General features: G+C 48.2%; 1 protein-coding gene across 1 annotated transcript; it reads left to right on the forward strand.

Moving 5' to 3' along the window:
* The first annotated feature begins 2,762 nt into the window (after window positions 1–2,762).
* Window positions 2,763–17,734, forward strand: wdr18 (WD repeat domain 18). The gene is made up of 10 exons (XM_075484526.1): window positions 2,763–3,017; window positions 7,728–7,838; window positions 7,937–8,070; window positions 8,153–8,294; window positions 10,482–10,625; window positions 10,750–10,814; window positions 12,632–12,756; window positions 16,114–16,271; window positions 16,460–16,528; window positions 17,579–17,734. The coding sequence occupies exons 1-10, from the start codon at window positions 2,808–2,810 to the stop codon at window positions 17,705–17,707; spliced, it is 1,287 nt and encodes a 428-aa protein (XP_075340641.1). The 5' UTR covers window positions 2,763–2,807; the 3' UTR covers window positions 17,708–17,734.
* The last annotated feature ends 3,270 nt before the right edge of the window (window positions 17,735–21,004 follow it).

The following is a 21,004-nucleotide window of genomic DNA, read 5'->3' on the forward strand; positions in this document are numbered from 1 at the left end:
CCTGCCGCGCTGTCCGCATCGCTCTGCCGCTCTGCCGCTGCTCCGTCACAGAGCCGCTGAGAGCAGGACGGGGCGGAGGGAGGTTCAGATCCTGAGAGGGGGAGAGAGAACAGATACGGAGGTTCAGGGGAGGCAAAGACAGGAGGGGGAGTCAGCATGGGAGGAGGTGATGGAGGATCAAAGAGGATCAAAGAAGAGGTGATGGATGCCAGGATATGAATATTAGGAGCTGTGGGAGCAGGGAAAAAGTTCAGTGATAATGTCAGATTGTATGGTTACATTAACGCACTCTTCTTTCAAATACTTTGTACATATTTTTATATTTTTTACATTTATTACTTTATTCTATTATTATTATTATATATTTTGTTTTTATGGCCCCAAACAGACCAGGCCAAATTCCTCGTGATGTAAAAATTACTTGACAATAAAACCTTTTCTGATTCTGATTCCCCTGTTTGTTCGGGCTTTAATAAATTAACATCAGCTGCTGTGTTTCAGACTGAAACAGGTCGCTGAGGAGAATCCTGCTCTCACTCTGAGCTTCCATTCGTCATCCTCTGAACATCAGAGCGACACCGGGCTGCTGTTACATCACACAGGAAGTGGAACACACCGAACTGATCAGGAGTCTGATCCTGATGGAGAACACACCGACTCCTCGAGTCATCGTTCTGAACCAAGATGCAGATTTACAGCTTTGATGTGAATTTCACCAGAAGTTTCAGTATAAATCTGTTCTCACTTTATATGTTTCAGGTTCTGACTTCCTGGTGGAATGAAAGTTGCTCCAAAAGTTTTAAACAGATGATTCAAATCCATTTTTTATCTAAATGGGACCAAAAAAAAAAAAAAGTCATCTCCAGGCAACCAATTCACACAGAGCCAATAAAAACAGTAGAGAGAGGGGCCTGATAACTGAAGGCTCTGCCTCCCAAACTGGCAGCTGGTTCCACAGAGAGGGGCCTGATAACTGAAGGCTCTGCCTCCCAAACTGGCAGCTGGTTCCACAGAGAGGGGCCTGATAACTGAAGGCTCTGCCTCCCAAACCGGCAGCTGGTTCCACAGAGAGGGGCCTGATAACTGAAGGCTCTACCTCCCAAACTGGCAGCTGGTTCCACAGAGAGGAGCCTGATAACCGAAGGCTCTGCCTCCCAAACTGGCAGCTGGTTCCACAGAGAGGGGCCTGATAACCGAAGGCTCTACCTCCCAAACTGGCAGCTGGTTCCACAGAGAGGGGCCTGATAACTGAAGGCTCTGCCTCCCAAACTGGCAGCTGGTTCCACAGAGAGGAGCCTGATAACCGAAGGCTCTGCCTCCCAAATTGGCAGCTGGTTCCACAGAGAGGGGCCTGATAACCGAAGGCTCTGCCTCCCAAACCGGCAGCTGGTTCCACAGAGAGGGGCCTGATAACTGAAGGCTCTGCCTCCCAAACTGGCAGCTGGTTCCACAGAGAGGGGCCTGATAACTGAAGGCTCTGCCTCCCAAACTGGCAGCTGGTTCCACAGAGAGGGGCCTGATAACTGAAGGCTCTGCCTCCCAAACTGGCAGCTGGTTCCACAGAGAGGGGCCTGATAACTGAAGGCTCTGCCTCCCAAACTGGCAGCTGGTTCCACAGAGAGGGGCCTGATAACTGAAGGCTCTGCCTCCCAAACTGGCAGCTGGTTCCACAGAGAGGGGCCTGATAACTGAAGGCTCTGCCTCCCAAATTGGCAGCTGGTTCCACAGAGAGGGGCCTGATAACTGAAGGCTCACCTGCACACAGTCTGTCCTCACCTATAGACCTCAGATATAATTAAGAGCCACTCAATGCTGGAACATGGGTTAAGGGTTTGATGTTTGATGATCTATGGCTAGAACAGAAATCCAAAAACAAGGCACCACTCAACTCTGATCTGGGTTTATTTGGTTAAACAAAAAGGCTGAGCCGGATAACAAAAAAAACTTAAACTGTGGAACAAGAACATGACAAAAGAAAAACAAAAGACTTGGCATTACGTGACAAACACTTAACTTTGAGGGGTTGTGGCATGAGGGGTGAGACTCAGGTAAGGTAGAAAGGTGAGGATCTGACAAACTGAAACTAAATAAGAGGGCTGGGAGTGATTGGAGAAAGGATGCAGCTGGGGAATGAACAGGTGCAGTGAATGAACTGAGTGAAGGGAAACTGAAACATTGCAAAACTAAAAACTAAGACGTGACCTGAAAACCAAAACGTACCTTAAAACATCAAACTTAAAACAGAAGTCCCGTGGGCGTTAAATCCGAGGCCGATTCCTCTGAAACCAACATGAAGGAGTTTCATTGGTTAAAATCTCTTTCTGTAGTTTTCTCAGAGTCAAACTGGATGGAATCTCTCAATAAAAACACTGATTTAAAGAACCTTCTCCCAGATAAACACTCAGTTTAATCAGTGTCTAATAAAGCTGCTGCACATTTAAAACTTTCTGTCTCCTTACATTTGACTACTTCCTGGTACTAAAGTCACTTCTCATCTCCCATGAAGTGGATATATTTTTCATTTAGTCGCTAAACTTTCCTTTAGTCAGATTTTTGTGCTTTTTTTTCCTGAATAATTTAATAATAATTGTAATAATAATTAATAATTGAGCTCCACGCGGAGGTAAAGTCTGTTTGTGCACACATTAAAGAAGCTGTTGTACCTGAGCTCAACTTCAGGACAGTTTCAGGACTTCGCCGCGGGGTCCTACATCTCCCAGAGTGCACCTTGCCCCGTCGCGCAGCTGACGCACAGAAGTGGGCGGGGCCGCGGTCTCCCCGCGTGCTTTGTTTTTCTCGGAGGCAACATGGCGGCCCCTCTGGAGGTGATCGTGAGCAGCGACTCCGGCTCGCAGCTGTGGAACTGCACCGTGTTCGACCCGCTGAGCGGCTCCAGCCTGCTGTCCTACCGCGGCGGGAACAGCGCGGCCCGCAGCCTGGCGGTGCTCCGCGGGGAGTTCCTGCTGTCCGCCCAGCTGGGAAAGAACTTCATCAACGTGTGGGAGATCCAGAGGAAGGTAGGGACCGCTGAGCACACCTGGACTCACAGGCTGCCCCTCACCTCACCGACACACCGGCTCCTAACGGGTCATGTGCCCAGAGGGCCAGTAACAACACAACAGAAAGTGCACGTGTGCAGCAGCATGTGCAATAATGCAGGACAATTCAATATAACAGCAAAAAGCAACAAATACAGGGAAGGGAATAGTGGTAAACAAGGTGTTAACCAGCAGTCTAACCAGCAGTCTAACCAGCAGTTTAACCAGCAGTCTAACCAGCAGTCTAACCAGCAGTCTAACTAGCAGTTTAACCAGCAGTCTAACCAGCAGTCTAACTAGCAGTCTAACCAGCAGTCTAACCAGCAGTTTAACTAGCAGTCTAACCAGCAGTTTAACTAGCAGTCTAACCAGCAGTTTAACCAGCAGCCTAGCTAGCAGTTTAACCAGCAGTCTAACCAGCTGTCTAATTAGCAGTCTAACCAGCAGTCTAACCAGCAGTTTAACCAGCAGTTTAACCAGCAGTCTAACCAGCAGTTTAACTAGCAGTCTAATCAGTAGTTTAACCAGCAGTCTAACCAGCAGTTTAACCAGCAATTTAACCAGCAGTTTAACAGCAGTCTAACCAGCAGTCTAACCAGCAGTTTAACCAGCAGTTTAACCAGCAGCCTAACTAGCAGTCCAACCAGCAGTTTAACCAGCAGCCTAACTAGCAGTTTAACTAGCAGTCTAACCAGTAGTCTAACCAGCAGTTTAACCAGCAGTCTAACCAGCAGTTTAACTAGCAGTTTAACCAGCAGTCTAATCAGTAGTTTAACCAGCAGTCTAACCAGCAGTTTAACCAGCAGTTTAACAGCAGTCTAACCAGCAGTCTAACCAGCAGTCTGACCAGCAGTTTAACTAGCAGTTTAACTAGCAGTCTAACCAGCAGTCTAACCAGCAGTTTAACCAGCAGTTTAACCAGCAGTTTAACAGCAGTTTAACCAGCAGCCTAACTAGCAGTTTAACTAGCAGTCTAACCAGCAGTCTAACCAGCAGTTTAACCAGCAGTTTAACCAGCAGTCTAACCAGCAGTTTAACTAGCAGTTTAACCAGCAGCCTAACTAGCAGTTTAACTAGCAGTTTAACCAGTAGTCTAACCAGCAGTCTAATTAGTAGTTTAACCAGCAGTCTAACCAGCAGTTTAACTAGCGGTTTAACCAGCAGTCTAATCAGTAGTTTAACCAGCAGTTTAACAGCAGTCTAACCAGCAGTCTAACCAGCAGTCTAACCAGCAGTTTAACTAGCAGTCTAACCAGCAGTCTAACTAGCAGTCTAACTAGCAGTTTAACCAGCAGTCTAACCAGCAGTCTAACCAGCAGTTTAACCAGCAGTCTAACCAGCAGTCTAACTAGCAGTATAACCAGCAGTTTAACTAGCAGTTTAACCAGCAGTCTAACCAGCAGTTTAACTAGCAGTCTAACCAGCAGTCTAACTAGCAGTCTAACTAGCAGTTTAACTAGCAGTCTAACCAGTAGTCTAACCAGCAGTCTAATTAGTAGTCTAACCAGCAGTTTAACCAGCAGTCTAACCAGCAGTTTAACTAGCAGTTTAACCAGCAGTCTAATCAGTAGTTTAACCAGCAGTCTAATCAGTAGTTTAACCAGCAGTCTAACCAGCAGTTTAACCAGCAGTTTAACAGCAGTCTAACCAGCAGTCTAACCAGCAGTCTGACCAGCAGTTTAACTAGCAGTTTAACTAGCAGTCTAACCAGCAGTCTAACCAGCAGTTTAACCAGCAGTTTAACAGCAGTTTAACCAGCAGCCTAACTAGCAGTTTAACTAGCAGTCTAACCAGCAGTCTAACCAGCAGTTTAACCAGCAGTTTAACCAGCAGTCTAACCAGCAGTTTAACCAGCAATTTAACCAGCAGTTTAACAGCAGTCTAACCAGCAGTCTAACCAGCAGTTTAACCAGCAGTTTAACCAGCAGCCTAACTAGCAGTCTAACCAGCAGTTTAACCAGCAGCCTAACTAGCAGTTTAACTAGCAGTCTAACCAGTAGTCTAACCAGCAGTTTAACCAGCAGTCTAACCAGCAGTTTAACTAGCAGTTTAACCAGCAGTCTAATCAGTAGTTTAACCAGCAGTCTAACCAGCAGTTTAACCAGCAGTTTAACAGCAGTCTAACCAGCAGTCTAACCAGCAGTCTGACCAGCAGTTTAACTAGCAGTTTAACTAGCAGTCTAACCAGCAGTCTAACCAGCAGTTTAACCAGCAGTTTAACAGCAGTTTAACCAGCAGCCTAACTAGCAGTTTAACTAGCAGTCTAACCAGCAGTCTAACCAGCAGTTTAACCAGCAGTTTAACCAGCAGTCTAACCAGCAGTTTAACTAGCAGTTTAACCAGTAGTCTAACCAGCAGTCTAATTAGTAGTTTAACCAGCAGTCTAACCAGCAGTTTAACTAGCGGTTTAACCAGCAGTCTAATCAGTAGTTTAACCAGCAGTTTAACAGCAGTCTAACCAGCAGTCTAACCAGCAGTTTAACCAGCAGTTTAACTAGCAGTCTAACCAGCAGTCTAACTAGCAGTCTAACTAGCAGTTTAACCAGCAGTCTAACCAGCAGTCTAACCAGCAGTTTAACCAGCAGTCTAACCAGCAGTCTAACTAGCAGTATAACCAGCAGTTTAACTAGCAGTTTAACCAGCAGTCTAACCAGCAGTTTAACTAGCAGTCTAACCAGCAGTCTAACTAGCAGTCTAACTAGCAGTTTAACTAGCAGTCTAACCAGTAGTCTAACCAGCAGTCTAATTAGTAGTCTAACCAGCAGTTTAACCAGCAGTCTAACCAGCAGTTTAACTAGCAGTTTAACCAGCAGTCTAATCAGTAGTTTAACCAGCAGTCTAATCAGTAGTTTAACCAGCAGTCTAACCAGCAGTTTAACCAGCAGTTTAACAGCAGTCTAACCAGCAGTCTAACCAGCAGTCTGACCAGCAGTTTAACTAGCAGTTTAACTAGCAGTCTAACCAGCAGTCTAACCAGCAGTTTAACCAGCAGTTTAACAGCAGTTTAACCAGCAGCCTAACTAGCAGTTTAACTAGCAGTCTAACCAGCAGTCTAACCAGCAGTTTAACCAGCAGTTTAACCAGCAGTCTAACCAGCAGTTTAACTAGCAGTTTAACCAGCAGCCTAACTAGCAGTTTAACTAGCAGTTTAACCAGTAGTCTAACCAGCAGTCTAATTAGTAGTTTAACCAGCAGTCTAACCAGCAGTTTAACTAGCGGTTTAACCAGCAGTCTAATCAGTAGTTTAACCAGCAGTTTAACAGCAGTCTAACCAGCAGTCTAACCAGCAGTTTAACCAGCAGTTTAACTAGCAGTCTAACCAGCAGTCTAACTAGCAGTCTAACTAGCAGTTTAACCAGCAGTCTAACCAGCAGTCTAACCAGCAGTTTAACCAGCAGTCTAACCAGCAGTCTAACTAGCAGTATAACCAGCAGTTTAACTAGCAGTTTAACCAGCAGTCTAACCAGCAGTTTAACCAGCAATTTAACCAGCAGTTTAACAGCAGTTTAACCAGCAGCCTAACTAGCAGTTTAACTAGCAGTCTAACCAGCAGTCTAACCAGCAGTCTAACCAGCAGTCTAACCAGCAGTCTAACCAGCAGTTTAACCAGCAGTCTAACCAGCAGTTTAACTAGCAGTTTAACCAGCAGCCTAACTAGCAGTTTAACTAGCAGTTTAACCAGTAGTCTAACCAGCAGTCTAATTAGTAGTTTAACCAGCAGTCTAACCAGCAGTTTAACTAGCGGTTTAACCAGCAGTCTAATCAGTAGTTTAACCAGCAGTTTAACAGCAGTCTAACCAGCAGTCTAACCAGCAGTTTAACCAGCAGTTTAACTAGCAGTCTAACCAGCAGTCTAACTAGCAGTCTAACCAGCAGTCTAACTAGCAGTCTAACCAGCAGTTTAACCAGCAGTCTAACCAGCAGTTTAACCAGCAGTCTAACCAGCAGTCTAACTAGCAGTATAACCAGCAGTTTAACTAGCAGTCTAACCAGCAGTTTAACCAGCAGCCCAACTAGCAGTTTAACTAGCAGTCTAACCAGTAGTCTAATTAGTAGTCTAACCAGGAGTTTAACCAGCAGTTTAACTAGCAGTTTAACCAGCAGTCTAATTAGTAGTCTAACCAGCAGTTTAACCAGCAGTTTAACTAGCAGTTTAACCAGCAGTCTAATTAGTAGTCTAACCAGCAGTTTAACCAGCAGTTTAACTAGCAGTTTAACCAGCAGTCTAATCAGTAGTTTAACCAGCAGTTTAACCAGCAGTTTAACCAGCAGTTTAACTAGCAGTTTAACTAGCAGTCTAACCAGCAGTTTAACTAGCAGTCTAACCAGCAGTTTAACCAGCAGTCTAACCAGCAGTCTAACCAGCAGTCTAACCAGCAGTCTAACCAGCAGTTTAACCAGCAGCCCAACTAGCAGTTTAACTAGCAGTCTAACCAGTAGTCTAACCAGCAGTCTAATTAGTAGTCTAACCAGCAGTTTAACCAGCAGTTTAACTAGCAGTTTAACCAGCAGTCTAATCAGTAGTTTAACCAGCAGTTTAACCAGCAGTCTAACCAGCAGTTTAACTAGCAGTTTAACTAGCAGTCTAACCAGCAGTTAACCCATGGAGCCTTTTTAGGTAAAGCAGATGTGGAACCCGACCCTACCTAGGACAGGTGTTAATGTCCCCTGACTGTGTTGTGTCTCCAGGATCAGCTGCAGCAGAAGATCGTGTGTCCAGGTGTGGTCACCTGTTTGACTGCCTCACCTGACGGATACTTCCTGGCCTGCGGAGTGGCTGAGGCTGTTTACCTGTGGGAGGTAAGTCTTCTTCTTCTGCTGTGCTTTTATTTGTTCTGTTTATTTGTTCAGCCTCTGTTGCCATGGAAACAGCTGTTTAACAGCTGATGTTTGTCCAGGTGTGCACAGGTAAATTGCTGTCTGTGCTCAGCCGGCACTATCAAGATGTCACCTGTCTGAAGTTCACAGACGACAGCAGCCATTTTGTTTCTGCTGGAAAAGACAACCTGGCGTTGGTTTGGAATCTGTGCAGGTAAATCTCTCCTCACCTGTCCTCTCACCTGTCTCTCACCTGTCCTCTCACCTGTCTCACACCTGTCCTCTTATTGTATCAGTGTTGTGCAGCTGGATTTAAGCCACGCCCCCGAGCCACGCCACGTGCTGTCTCGCCACTCTCTGCCAATCACAGACTTGCACTGTGGCCTGATGGGAGCTCAAGCCAGGGTTGCCACCGCCTCGTTGGACCAGACTGTCAAGGTGAGACACCTGCACGAAGGAAGGCCCCGCCCCTTTTAACTGAAGGTGTTCCTCCGGTTGGGGTTCTGGTGTTTGGGTTCTAATGTTGGGGTTCTGGTGTTTGGGTTCTAATGTTGGGGTTCTGGTGTTTGGGTTCTAATGTTGGGGTTCTGGTGTTTGGGTTCTAATGTTGGGGTTCTGGTGTTTGGGTTCTAATGTTGGGGTTCTGGTGTTTGGGTTCTGGTGTTTGGGTTCTGGTGTTTGGGTTCTGGTGTTGGGGTTCGGGTTCTGGTGTTTGGGTTCTGGTGTTGGGGTTCTGGTGTTGGGGTTCCGGTGTTTGGGTTCTAATGTTGGGGTTCTGGTGTTTGGGTTCTGGTGTTTGGGTTCTGGTGTTTGGGTTCTGGTGTTTGGGTTCCGGTGTTTGGGTTCCGGTGTTTGGGTTCTGGTGTTGGGGTTCTGGTGTTTGGGTTCTGGTGTTGGGGTTCTGGTGTTGGGGTTCCGGTGTTTGGGTTCTGGTGTTTGGGTTCTGGTGTCTGATAGAACCAAACAGTTTCAGACATGAAGTGGGGTAACCCAACCGCTATGTTTGTGCAATCTGTTGGTTTCCTTAGCTGGACTGTTTGTTTTTTTTAAATTGGCTCTGAATGAATTCGACCGTATCTTTGAATTGGACTGTAATAGTGTATCTTTGAATGGGACCGTATCTTTGAATTGGACTGTTATTGCTTTGAATGGGACTGTATCTTTGAATTGGACCGTATCTTTGAATTGGACTGCATCTTTGAATTGGACTGTTATTGCTTTGAATTTGAATGGGACTGTTATTGCTTTGAATTGGACTGTATCTTTGAATTGGACTGTTATTGCTTTGAAGTGGACTGTTATTGCTTTGAATTGGACTGTATCTTTGAAGTGGACTGTTATTGCTTTGAATTGGACTGTATCTTTGAAGTGGACTGTTATTGCTTTGAAGTGGACTGTTATTGCTTTGAATTGGACTGTTATTGCTTTGAATTGGACTGTATCTTTGAAGTGGACTGTTATTGCTTTGAATTGGACTGTATCTTTGAATTGGACTGTAATTGCTTTGAAGTGGACTGTATCTTTGAATTGGACTGTTATTGCTTTGAATTGGACTGTATCTTTGAATTTGAATGGGACTGAATCTTTGAATTTGAATGGGACTGTTATTGCTTTGAATTGGACTGTATCTTTGAATTGGACTGTTATTGCTTTGAAGTGGACTGTTATTGCTTTGAATTGGACTGTATCTTTGAAGTGGACTGTTATTGCTTTGAATTGGACTGTATCTTTGAATTGGACTGTATCTTTGAATTGGACTGTATCTTTGAATTGGACTGTAATTGCTTTGAAGTGGACTGTATCTTTGAATTGGACTGTTATTGCTTTGAATTGGACTGTTATTGCTTTGAATTGGACTGAATCTTTGAATTGGACTGTTATTGCTTTGAATTGGACTGTATCTTTGAATTGGACTGTATCTTTGAATTGGACTGTATCTTTGAATTGGACTGTATCTTTGAATTGGACTGTAATTGCTTTGAAGTGGACTGTATCTTTGAATTGGACTGTTATTGCTTTGAATTGGACTGTATCTTTGAATTGGACTGTTATTGCTTTGAATTGGACTGTATCTTTGAATTGGACTGTATCTTTGAATTGGACTGTTATTGCTTTGAATTGGACTGTATCTTTGAATTGGACTGTTATTGCTTTGAATTGGACTGTATCTTTGAATTGGACTGTTATTGCTTTGAATTGGACTGTATCTTTGAATTGGACTGTTATTGCTTTGAATTGGACTGTATCTTTGAATTGGACTGTAATTGCTTTGAAGTGGACTGTATCTTTGAATTGGACTGTTATTGCTTTGAATTGGACTGTATCTTTGAATTGGACTGTTATTGCTTTGAATTGGACTGAATCTTTGAATTGGACTGTATCTTTGAATTTGAATGGGACTGAATCTTTGAATTTGAATGGGACTGTTATTGCTTTGAATTGGACTGTATCTTTGAATGGGACTGTATCTTTGACGTGCCCAGAGGTGACATTTGGTGGGATCTGGTTATAAATAAAGCTAAGTTGAACTGGATTGAATAGAAACCTGTGAAACGTAAAGCCGGTTTCCGTGGAAACGCCTTTAGAGGAGCTCACCTGGGTTTGATGTTCTGTCTGCATGTCCAGGTGTGGGAGCTGTCCTCCGGGGAGCTGCTGCTGTCCGTCCTCTTTGATGTGGAGATCATGTCGGTCACCTTTGACCCCTGCGAGTACTTCCTGTTCTGCGGAGGAAGTGATGGAAACATCTTCCAGGTGTCTCTGTGCAGCCAGGTGAGTCAGGGTGATGCATCATGTGTTCATCAGAGGGTTTACAGGTGAGTTACAGGTGAGTCAGGGTGATGAGAATGTGGAGCCCATAAAGATGAACCATCTGAATGATTTGTTTCATCCACAGAGCCTCAGCCGGGAGAAATCCTTCCAGTCCGAAGGTGAAGGAAACCAGGTGTTCAAAGGACACAGGTGAGGTTTAAAGATGTGAACGCACTGAAATGTATTCATAGGATCAAAGGGAGTATCCTCCAGTGCCTCCTCCAGGGACTCCAAAAAGGGTGGGTACTCTGAACTGCCGTTCGGTGCATAAGCACAAACAACAGTCAGGACCCGTCCCCCCACCCTAAGGCGGAGGGAGGCTACCCTCTGGTCCACCGGGGTAAACCCCAATGTACAGGCGCACAGCCGGGGGGCAATAAGTATGCCCACACCTGCTCTACGCCTCTCACCGCGGGCAACTCCAGAGTGGAAGAGAGTCCAACCCCTCTGGAGGAGGCTGGTTCCGGAGCCCAAGCCGTGCGTCGAGGTGAATCCGACTATATCCAGCCGGAACCGCTCAGCCTCGCGCACCAGCTCAGGCTCCTTCCCCAGCAGAGAGGTGACGTTCCACGTCCCAAGAGCCAGCTTCAGCAGCCGAGGATCAGACCGCCAAGGTCTCCGCCTTCGGCTGCCGCCCAGCTCACACTGCACCCAACCCCCATGGCCCCTCCCACGGGTGGTGAGCCCGTCGGAAGGGGGACCCACGTCATTTCTTTGGGCTATGCCCGACCGAGCCCCACGGGCACAGACCCGGCCACCAGGCGCTCGCCGGCGGGCCCCACCCCTGGGCCTGGCCCCACCCCTGGGCCTGGCCCCACCCCTGGGTCTGGCTCCACCCCTGGGCCTGGCCCCACCCCTGGGCCTGGCTCCACCCCTGGGCCTAGACCCCACCCCGGGGTCTGGCCCCACCCCGGGGTGGGTTAAGATCAGGAGTTATTGATTAGGGTTAAACATGCAGCCTTAGGTTAAGATCAGGAGTTATTGATTAGGGTTAAACATGCAGCCTTAGGTTAAGATCAGGAGTTATTGATTAGGGTTAAACATGCAGCCTTAGGTTAAGATCAGGAGTTATTGATTAGGGTTAAACATGCAACCTTAGGTTAAGATCAGGAGTTATTGATTAGGGTTAAACATGCAGCCTTAGGTTAAGATCAGGAGTTATTGATTAGGGTTAAACATGCAGCCTTAGGTTAAGATCAGCAGTTATTGATTAGGGTTAAACATGCAGCCTTAGGTTAAGATCAGGAGTTATTGATTAGGGTTAAACATGCAACCTTAGGTTAAGATCAGGAGTTATTGATTAGGGTTAAAAGTGCAGCCTTAGGTTAAGATCAGGAGTTATTGATTAGGGTTAAACATGCAGCCTTAGGTTAAGATCAGGAGTTATTGATTAGGGTTAAACATGCAGCCTTAGGTTAAGATCAGGAGTTATTGATTAGGGTTAAACATGCAACCTTAGGTTAAGATCAGGAGTTATTGATTAGGGTTAAACATGCAGCCTTAGGTTAAGATCAGGAGTTATTGATTAGGGTTAAACATGCAGCCTTAGGTTAAGATCAGCAGTTATTGATTAGGGTTAAACATGCAGCCTTAGGTTAAGATCAGGAGTTATTGATTAGGGTTAAACATGCAACCTTAGGTTAAGATCAGGAGTTATTGATTAGGGTTAAAAGTGCAGCCTTAGGTTAAGATCAGGAGTTATTGATTAGGGTTAAACATGCAGCCTTAGGTTAAGATCAGGAGTTATTGATTAGGGTTAAACATGCAGCCTTAGGTTAAGATCAGCAGTTATTGATTAGGGTTAAACATGCAGCCTTAGGTTAAGATCAGCAGTTATTGATCACGGACTATCAGACATCTAATTTCTGCTGTTTGTGTCATCGGCAAAGAAGAAGTTCCTTCACCAGGGTTAGCTTACCCTAACCATAACCCTGTATTAATCAGGCTCTGATGGACTCTCTCCTCAGGAACCTGGTGACGTGTCTCTCTGTCTCCATGGACGGGACGCTGCTCCTCTCCGGGTCACATGATGAGACGGCTCGTCTTTGGGACATTCAGAGCAAACAGAGCGTCCGCTGCCTGGCGCACAAAGGTAAGCCCCTCCCACTCCGTGATGTCACCATTCTCCATTCAGTGCAATCATGTGATGTCTGGAAAGCTTTCCTTCAGGGTCCCCTGAACTGAGGGTAACTTAGGGGTAGAGGCCTGCCCGCCCGCTCCCGCAAAAAGATAGGATTTTTTGTCCCGCTCCCGCCCGCAATTCCCGCATGATTCAGACGTTGGCGTTACTTCTCACGGAAGTTCTTGTCATTGGCTTGAGGAAAGAAACATGATCTCAGCTGCGCACACCACTGTCCGATCCTTCACGTGGGGCACATAGTGCAAGAGCAGCTGAGGCTTTACAGCAATAAGCCCAACATACCTACCAAAATCTACCGTGAAGATTAAGAATAATACATTGTACATATGTTATATGCCACTCCTCACATTTCCATTCTTGGAAGTAAAAGTATATATTTTTAGTTAATATGATTTTAAACACAGCGTGATGGAGCCCCGCCCCCTACTTTGAGTGGATTTGAGCATAAATATCTAAAGCCTGATTCTTACTCGGCGCAACCTCGCTTTGACCCATTCTTACTAGCTGGTCGCAAATGGCGCAAACGGTCACGTGACCCAAAATTCCGCCACGCCCCCCTTCGCAAGCTAAAAAATCCTCGCACGTCACAAGGTCGCGCACACAACTTTTTTTCTGACTTCGCGCGAGCTCAACCGGAAACAGCTGACCAAGAGAAAGGAAACATGAACACTGCAGAGACCGCGGTGACCGAGAGGGTGCGCCTCTACAAACATCTGTACGACACGTCTGAAGTTACACTGGGACAACGTTGTCCCAAAGCCAGGACAACGTTTGACAACGTTTGACAAAGTTCGTCTTGTTGCAAAGGACGAACATTCCACCTTCTCTTCTGTTTTTGCCGCAGCCGCTTAGCTCTGAGATACATATACAGTTCTACACCACAGGTGGCATTGTGTATGCTTTTCTTCATCCGGTTCTTCAGCTTGTTTCCTCAACAGTGACGCCCGCTGGTCTGGAGAGAACTGCAAATGTGACGCATACTCGGCGCAAACTGCGCTTATGAGCTGAAGGAACTGTGAAGGGGCTGGCGCTTTCGATGACGTCATTAATGGTTCTCGAGCCAGAACAGTTGCGCGGTTGCGCCGAGTAAGAATCAGGCTTTAGCCTTCAGTTCACGTTACATTGATTTAAATGCAAACAAGTGGAATGAAAACAATATGTGTTATTAATTACCCTACCTTTCCTAAACCCAGAATGTTGAAAATGTAACATGTAATCCAGATATTATTTAAGTAGGCTAACCCTGCCCTGCCCGCATCTTCTTTTAGTTAGGCTTTATTTCTTCTCCGTTTCTCATCTTCCTCTCATCTTCCCCTCATCTTCCTCTCATCTTCCTCTCATCTTCCTCTCATCTCTCTCTCATCTCTGACATCACGTGCACAGCCGTGGACGTACGGTGTGAAGCCTGATCTGAGTTTAAGGAGTTCCACAGAACCTTTGGTTCTCTGAGCCTGTTTGTTCTTCTTTTGTTTTCTCGGGCTGGAAACGGCTCTGCACATTACTGCCACCTTCTGGTGATCCTGGAGCATTACAGGACGGCGGCATCTTGAGACGATAGTCGCATAAACTATTCTGTTTTTTTTAAGCAGTTGTTGACTATTTTAAAATGAGATTTTTTTTCTGCTTCCCTTCTGCAAAAGATGGAACAGTTTCCACAAAGCGTTCTAATTAGAGCGGATTATTGTACTTTATCCAGAGTGAGACGGGGGAAACGGGGCTGGACTCTCTGTTGATCCATCTGTAGCCGAACGTTTTGCTTTTCTTTGTTCTCATCTCGTAATGACGGATGTATAAATGTTGGGTTCAGCTCTCAGGTGTTTCAGAGCAGCTGCCAGCTCTGCAGCCTCTAACACACTCAGCTCATTTCTCTGGCCTCGGACCACATTTAGCCCATTAGTGTAATTCCCGCTGCTGGAGCCAAGCTGCGATCAATATTTGTAATTGAATGGGAGATAATTGGCCGGCTTGTATTAGCACAACAGGCAGGAAATGTGCTCTGACTAATGGGTCCAAAGCTCCATCAGTCTGTCCTGCGGGGAGTTTTGGTGCCGAAGGCTTTAATTTATGATCTACAAGAGAGGACGTGTGAAATTAACAATGTGTTGAAAATAAACCTGACAACCCATAAAGAATAAGATTATTTATCTACGTTAAAAACAGCAGGAAATCAGATCAGATCAGTTTTATTCATAAAGCGCCAAATTACAACAAATGTCATCTCAAGGCACTTAAATAATAAAGTCCAATTCAAGACAACTGGAGTGGCCATCAGAACCAGAACCAGGAAGGGTGGCCACCCGCCTCCACCAGCTGGGGTTTGAGAAGACAGAAAAGAGGGGACAACAAACACTGTAACACCATTCAAAGGATATCTGTTGGAACAGGGAAACACGAGTTAATGACCACAATAATGTCACATATACATAAAGAGAGTAAAGTGAGGAAAGGTGTGACAGATGAGGCCCCCCAGCAGTCTAGGCCTATAGCAGCTTAACTATGGGATGTTTCAGGATCACCTGAGCCATCCCTAACTATAAGCTTTATAAAAAAGGAAAGTTTTAAGCCTGGTCTTAAAAGTGGAAAGGGGCCTGATAACTGAAGGCTCAGCCTCCCAAACTGGCAGCTGGTTCCACAGAGAGGGGCCTGATAACTGAAGGCTCAGCCTCCCAAACTGGCAGCTGGTTCCACAGAGAGGGGCCTGATAACTGAAGGCTCTGCCTCCCAAACTGGCAGCTGGTTCCACAGAGAGGGGCCTGATAACTGAAGGCTCTGCCTCCTAAACTGGCAGCTGGTTCCACAGAGAGGGGCCTGATAACTGAAGGCTCTGCCTCCCAAACTGGCAGCTGGTTCCACAGAGAGGGGCCTGATAACTGAAGGCTCTGCCTCCCAAACTGGCAGCTGGTTCCTCAGAGAGGGGCCTGATAACTGAAGGCTCTGCCTCCTAAACTGGCAGCTGGTTCCACAGAGAGGGGCCTGATAACTGAAGGCTCTGCCTCCCAATCTGGCAGCTGGTTCCACAGAGAGGGGCCTGATAACTGAAGGCTCTGCCTCCCAAACTGGCAGCTGGTTCCAGAGAGAGGGGCCTGATAACTGAAGGCTCTGCCTCCCAAACTGGCAGCTGGTTCCAGCAGAGTCGAGGCCCCGCTGGTTCTGAGTTAGGGTCCGACTCCATACCGGGTCAGAACCAGTCGGGTTCTTTTTGTTTGATCTGTTTAATGTCTGATTGTCTGTTCTCTGAAATGGTGAGTCTCCATGGCAACAACGAAGTCCTGACAGCCCTGTGACATCACTTCCTGTCTGTGTGTCCAGGTCCCGTGACCAACGCCGTCATCATGGCGGCGCCGGCTAACATGTTCCTGCCCGACAGCCGACCCTCTGTCCCTCTGCCGCGCTTCAGCCGACACCTGCAGAGCGCCGAGGGCGGCGAGACGGGGGACGTGTGCGTCCGCCCGGGGCTGCACGCACAGGTGAGTCACGCCCGGGTAATAACCCTGTTATAACCCTGATCCATGTTCACCTGAGGCAGGTAATAACCATGTTATAACCACGCAGTTCCGCCGGGGCCTTTTGGGGGCGCTGCTGGTTTCTGTTGGACCTCAGATTGATTTATTTACTGTAAATAATGAGTTTTACTGTATGTTACCTGTGTTTTCAGGAGGAGGAGGAGTCACACCTGCAGAAAGCTGAGCGTCTGTACTCGCTGATGACCGCTGTCACTGACAAGGTGAGAGGGGCGGGGCTTCAGATGTGCAGGTTAACAGTTCCAGAGGCACACAGGTTAGGAGGCCCAATTTCTGTAGACACATTTTTTATCAAATTGCTGAGCCTCTGTCTATCCTGACTTCTGAGAGACTCGGCCTCTCTTAGGTGCTCATTTTATACTCGACCTGTTGCTAATGAACCCGATCCGCTGCAGCATCATGTTCCTCCAGATGTTTCCTCTTAGTTTGGATTGTAACGTTAGATCAGGACACATTTTAATGTTTGAACAGCTCCAGCAGCCCAAAGCCTGCCCACCTGAGAACAAGCCTGAACCCCCCCACTAAAGGCTGAGTTATACTTCTTTTAACTGCCCTTGCGCTTGCGTCTTTCTCTTGCGTTAATGGCTCGAGACGTTTATGCTTCATTTAGCTTTGCCGGCGCTTGCGTGTGCTGCGTGGCGATTCACCGCCAGGACAGTAGGTGGAGTAGCAGGTTTTTTCAATGACAAGCCTACTACGATTAAAGGAAATTCACCGCCAGGACCTCTTTGGTAAGTCTCTCTTCGAGTGGATTCATCATAGACATAATATATATATTATGTCTATGGGATTCATGCTTCTTCTTTTTCTTCTTCGCTTTCTACCTTGGCGTTTGAAAACAGCGGTCTTTTTTTTTCATTTTTTTTTTAAACTTTATTAGTAATTCAACAAAATAACAGTTTACAAATGTGAGCATAACGCCAAAAAGAAGATAGCCAGGGGGAGCATAGGAAGAATAATAATAATAAGAAGAAGATGACCTTCATAATGCACTTACAAAAAGAAAAAAAACAGCGGTCTTTTATTAGGGGATGAAGCCACTATCTACATTTGATGTAGATAGTGGCTTGTGCTCGCGTCCAGAATGGCTACTCTATAGCTCTGCTCGCGTCTTGCGTGAAGTTTAGAAAATTGAGGTGACACACGCAAGCACGCAAGGGGGGGCTTGCAACCGCGCAAGGGCTTGCGTTGCGGCTTGCGTTACCGACTATAAACCAGGCTTAACCCTTTGTTTGTTTGTTTGTTTGTTGCAGGCGGTGTTCGGTGAAGGGGAAAACACAAAGGTTCGCATCGCAGAGCTGGAAGAGGAAGTTCAGACTCTGAAGAAAGTCAACAAAGATTTGTACGAATTCTCCACTCAGCTGCTCACCAAGCCCACATAAATCAATAAAAAGCTGGTTTCTGAAGAACTGTCTGAGTTTGTCTGTTCATAACCACCACAAACCGTTTGCTGCCTGTTTCAATCAGTCAAACTTTAATTATTAAGCTGCCCTTTCAGTGGGCAGGCCAGGCACAGCAGTGGGCAGACCAGGCACAGCAGTGGGCAGAGTGGGCAGACCAGTCCCAGCAGTGGGCAGACCAGTCCCAGCAGTGGGCAGACCAGTCCCAGCAGTGGGCAGACCAGTCCCAGCAGTGGGCAGACCAGTCCCAGCAGTGGGCAGACCAGTCCCAGCAGTGGACAGACCAGGCACAGCAGTGGGCAGACCAGTAACAGCAGTGGGCAGAGTGGGCAGACCAGTCACAGCAGTGGGCATAGTGGGCAGACCAGTAACAGCAGTGGGCAGAGTGGGCAGACCAGGCACAGCAGTGGGCAGACCAGTCACAGCAGTGGGCAGACCAGTCACAGCAGTGGGCAGACCAGTAACAGCAGTGGGCAGACCAGTAACAGCAGTGGGCATAGAGGGCAGACCAGTAACGGCAGTGGGCAGAGTGGATAGACCAGTAACAGCAGTGGGCAGACCAGGCACAGCAGTGGGCAGACCAGTAACAGCAGTGGGCAGGGTGGGCAGACCAGTCACAGCAGTGGATAGACCAGTAACAGCAGTGTGCAGACCAGTAACAGCAGTGGGCAGACCAGGCACAGCAGTGGGCAGACCAGTAACAGCAGTGGGCAGACCAGTCACAGCAGTGGGCAGACCAATAACGGCAGTGGGCAGGGTGGGCAGACCAGTCACAGCAGTGGATAGACCAGTAACAGCAGTGTGCAGACCAGTAACAGCAGTGGGCAGACCAGGCACAGCAGTGGGCAGAGTGGGCAGACCAGTAACAGCAGTGGGCAGACCAGTCACAGCAGTGGGCAGACCAGTAACGGCAGTGGGCAGAGTGGATAGACCAGTAACAGCAGTGGGCAGACCAGTAACGGCAATGGGCAGAGTGGGCAGACCAGTCACAGCAGTGGGCATAGAGGGCAGACCAGTAACGGCAGTGGGCAGAGTGGGCAGACCAGTAACAGCAGTGGGCAGACCAGTCACAGCAGTGGGCAGACCAGTAACGGCAGTGGGCAGAGTGGATAGACCAGTAACAGCAGTGGGCAGACCAGTAACGGCAATGGGCAGAGTGGGCAGACCAGTCACAGCAGTGGGCATAGAGGGCAGACCAGTAACGGCAGTGGGCAGAGTGGATAGACCAGTAACAGCAGTGGGCAGACCAGGCACAGCAGTGGGCAGACCAGTAACAGCAGTGGGCAGACCAGTAACGGCAATGGGCAGAGTGGGCAGACCAGTCACAGCAGTTGGCATAGAGGGCAGACCAGTAACGGCAGTGGGCAGAGTGGATAGACCAGTAACAGCAGTGGGCAGACCAGGCACAGCAGTGGGCAGAGTGGGCAGACCAGTCACAGCAGTGGATAGACCAGTAACAGCAGTGTGCAGACCAGTAACAGCAGTGGGCAGACCAGGCACAGCAGTGGGCAGAGTGGGCAGACCAGTAACAGCAGTGGGCAGACCAGTCACAGCAGTGGGCAGACCAGTAACGGCAGTGGGCAGGGTGGGCAGACCAGTCACAGCAGTGGATAGACCAGTAACAGCAGTGTGCAGACCAGTAACAGCAGTGGGCAGACCAGGCACAGCAGTGGGCAGAGTGGGCAGACCAGTAACAGCAGTGGGCAGACCAGTAACAGCAGTGGGCAGGGTGGGCAGACCAGTCACAGCAGTGGGCAGACCAGTCACAGCAATGGGCAGACCAGTAACAGCAGTGGGCAGAGTGGGCAGACCAGTAACAGCAGTGGGCAGACCAGTAACAGCAGTGGGCAGACCAGTCACAGCAGTGGGCAGAGTGGGCATAGTGGGCAGACCAGTAACAGCAGTGGGCAGAGTGGGCAGACCAGTAACAGCAGTGGGCATAGTGGGCAGACCAGTAACAGCAGTGGGCAGACCAGTCACAGCAGTGGGCAGACCAGTAACAGCAGTGGGCAGACCAGTCACAGCAGTGGGCAGACCAGGCACAGCAGTGGGCAGACCAGTAACAGCAGTGGGCAGAGTGGGCAGACCAGTAACAGCAGTGGGCAGACCAGTAACAGCAGTGGGCAGACCAGTCACAGCAGTGGGCAGACCAGTAACAGTAGTGGGCAGACCAGTCACAGCAGTGGGCAGACCAGTCACAGCAGTGGGCAGAGTGGGCATAGTGGGCAGACCAGTCACAGCAGTGGGCAGAGTGGATAGACCAGTAACAGCAGTGGGCAGAGTGGGCAGACCAGTAACAGCAGTGGGCATAGTGGGCAGACCAGTAACAGCAGTGGGCAGACCAGTAACAGCAGTGGGCAGACCAGTCACAGCAGTGGGCAGACCAGTAACAGTAGTGGGCAGACCAGTAACAGCAGTGGGCAGAGTGGGCAGACCAGTAACAGCAGTGGGCAGACCAGTCACAGCAGTGGGCAGAGTGGGCATAGTGGGCAGACCAGTCACAGCAGTGGGCATAGTGGGCAGACCAGTAACAGCAGTGGGCAGAGTGGGCAGACCAGTTACAGCAGTGGGCAGACCAGTCACAGCAGTGGGCAGACCAGTAACAGCAGTGGGCAGACCAGTAACAGCAGTGGGCATAGAGGGCAGACCAGTAACGGCAGTGGGCAGAGTGGATAGACCAGTAACAGCAGTGGGCAGAGTGGGCAGACCAGTCACAGCAGTGGGCAGAGTGGGCAGACCAGTCACAGCAGTGGGCATAGTGGGCAGACCAGTAACAGCAGTGGGCAGAGTGGGCAGACCAGGCACAGCAGTGGGCAGACCAGTCACAGCAGTGGGCAGACCAGTAACAGCAGTGGGCAGACCAGTAACAGCAGTGGGCAGAGTGGATAGACCAGTCACAGCAGTGGGCAGACCAGTCACAGCAGTGGGCAGACCAGTAACGGCAGTGGGCAGGGTGGGCAGACCAGTCACAGCAGTGGATAGACCAGTAACAGCAGTGTGCAGACCAGTAACAGCAGTGGGCAGACCAGTCACAGCAGTGGGCAGACCAGTAACAGCAGTGGGCAGAGTGGGCAGACCAGTAACAGCAGTGGGCAGACCAGTCACAGCAGTGGGCAGACCAGTAACGGCAGTGGGCAGAGTGGATAGACCAGTAACACTAGTGGGCAGACCAGTCACAGCAGTGGGCAGACCAGTAACGGCAGTGGGCAGAGTGGATAGACCAGTAACACTAGTGGGCAGACCAGTCACAGCAGTGGGCAGACCAGGCACAGCAGTGGG

Source organism: Odontesthes bonariensis, chromosome 15, assembly GCF_027942865.1.
Source record: "Odontesthes bonariensis isolate fOdoBon6 chromosome 15, fOdoBon6.hap1, whole genome shotgun sequence".
In the NCBI taxonomy this organism is placed as follows: domain Eukaryota; kingdom Metazoa; phylum Chordata; class Actinopteri; order Atheriniformes; family Atherinopsidae; genus Odontesthes; species Odontesthes bonariensis.

Coding starts and splice junctions, on each gene's coding strand:
- wdr18 (XM_075484526.1), top strand. CDS start 2,808: ATGGCGGCCCCTCTGGAGGTGATCGTGAGCAGCGACTCCGGCTCGCAG. Junction 10,815..12,631: donor CAGGTGTTCAAAGGACACAG/GTGAGGTTTAAA, acceptor CTCTCTCCTCAG/GAACCTGGTGACGTGTCTCT. Junction 16,272..16,459: donor GCCCGGGGCTGCACGCACAG/GTGAGTCACGCC, acceptor CTGTGTTTTCAG/GAGGAGGAGGAGTCACACCT.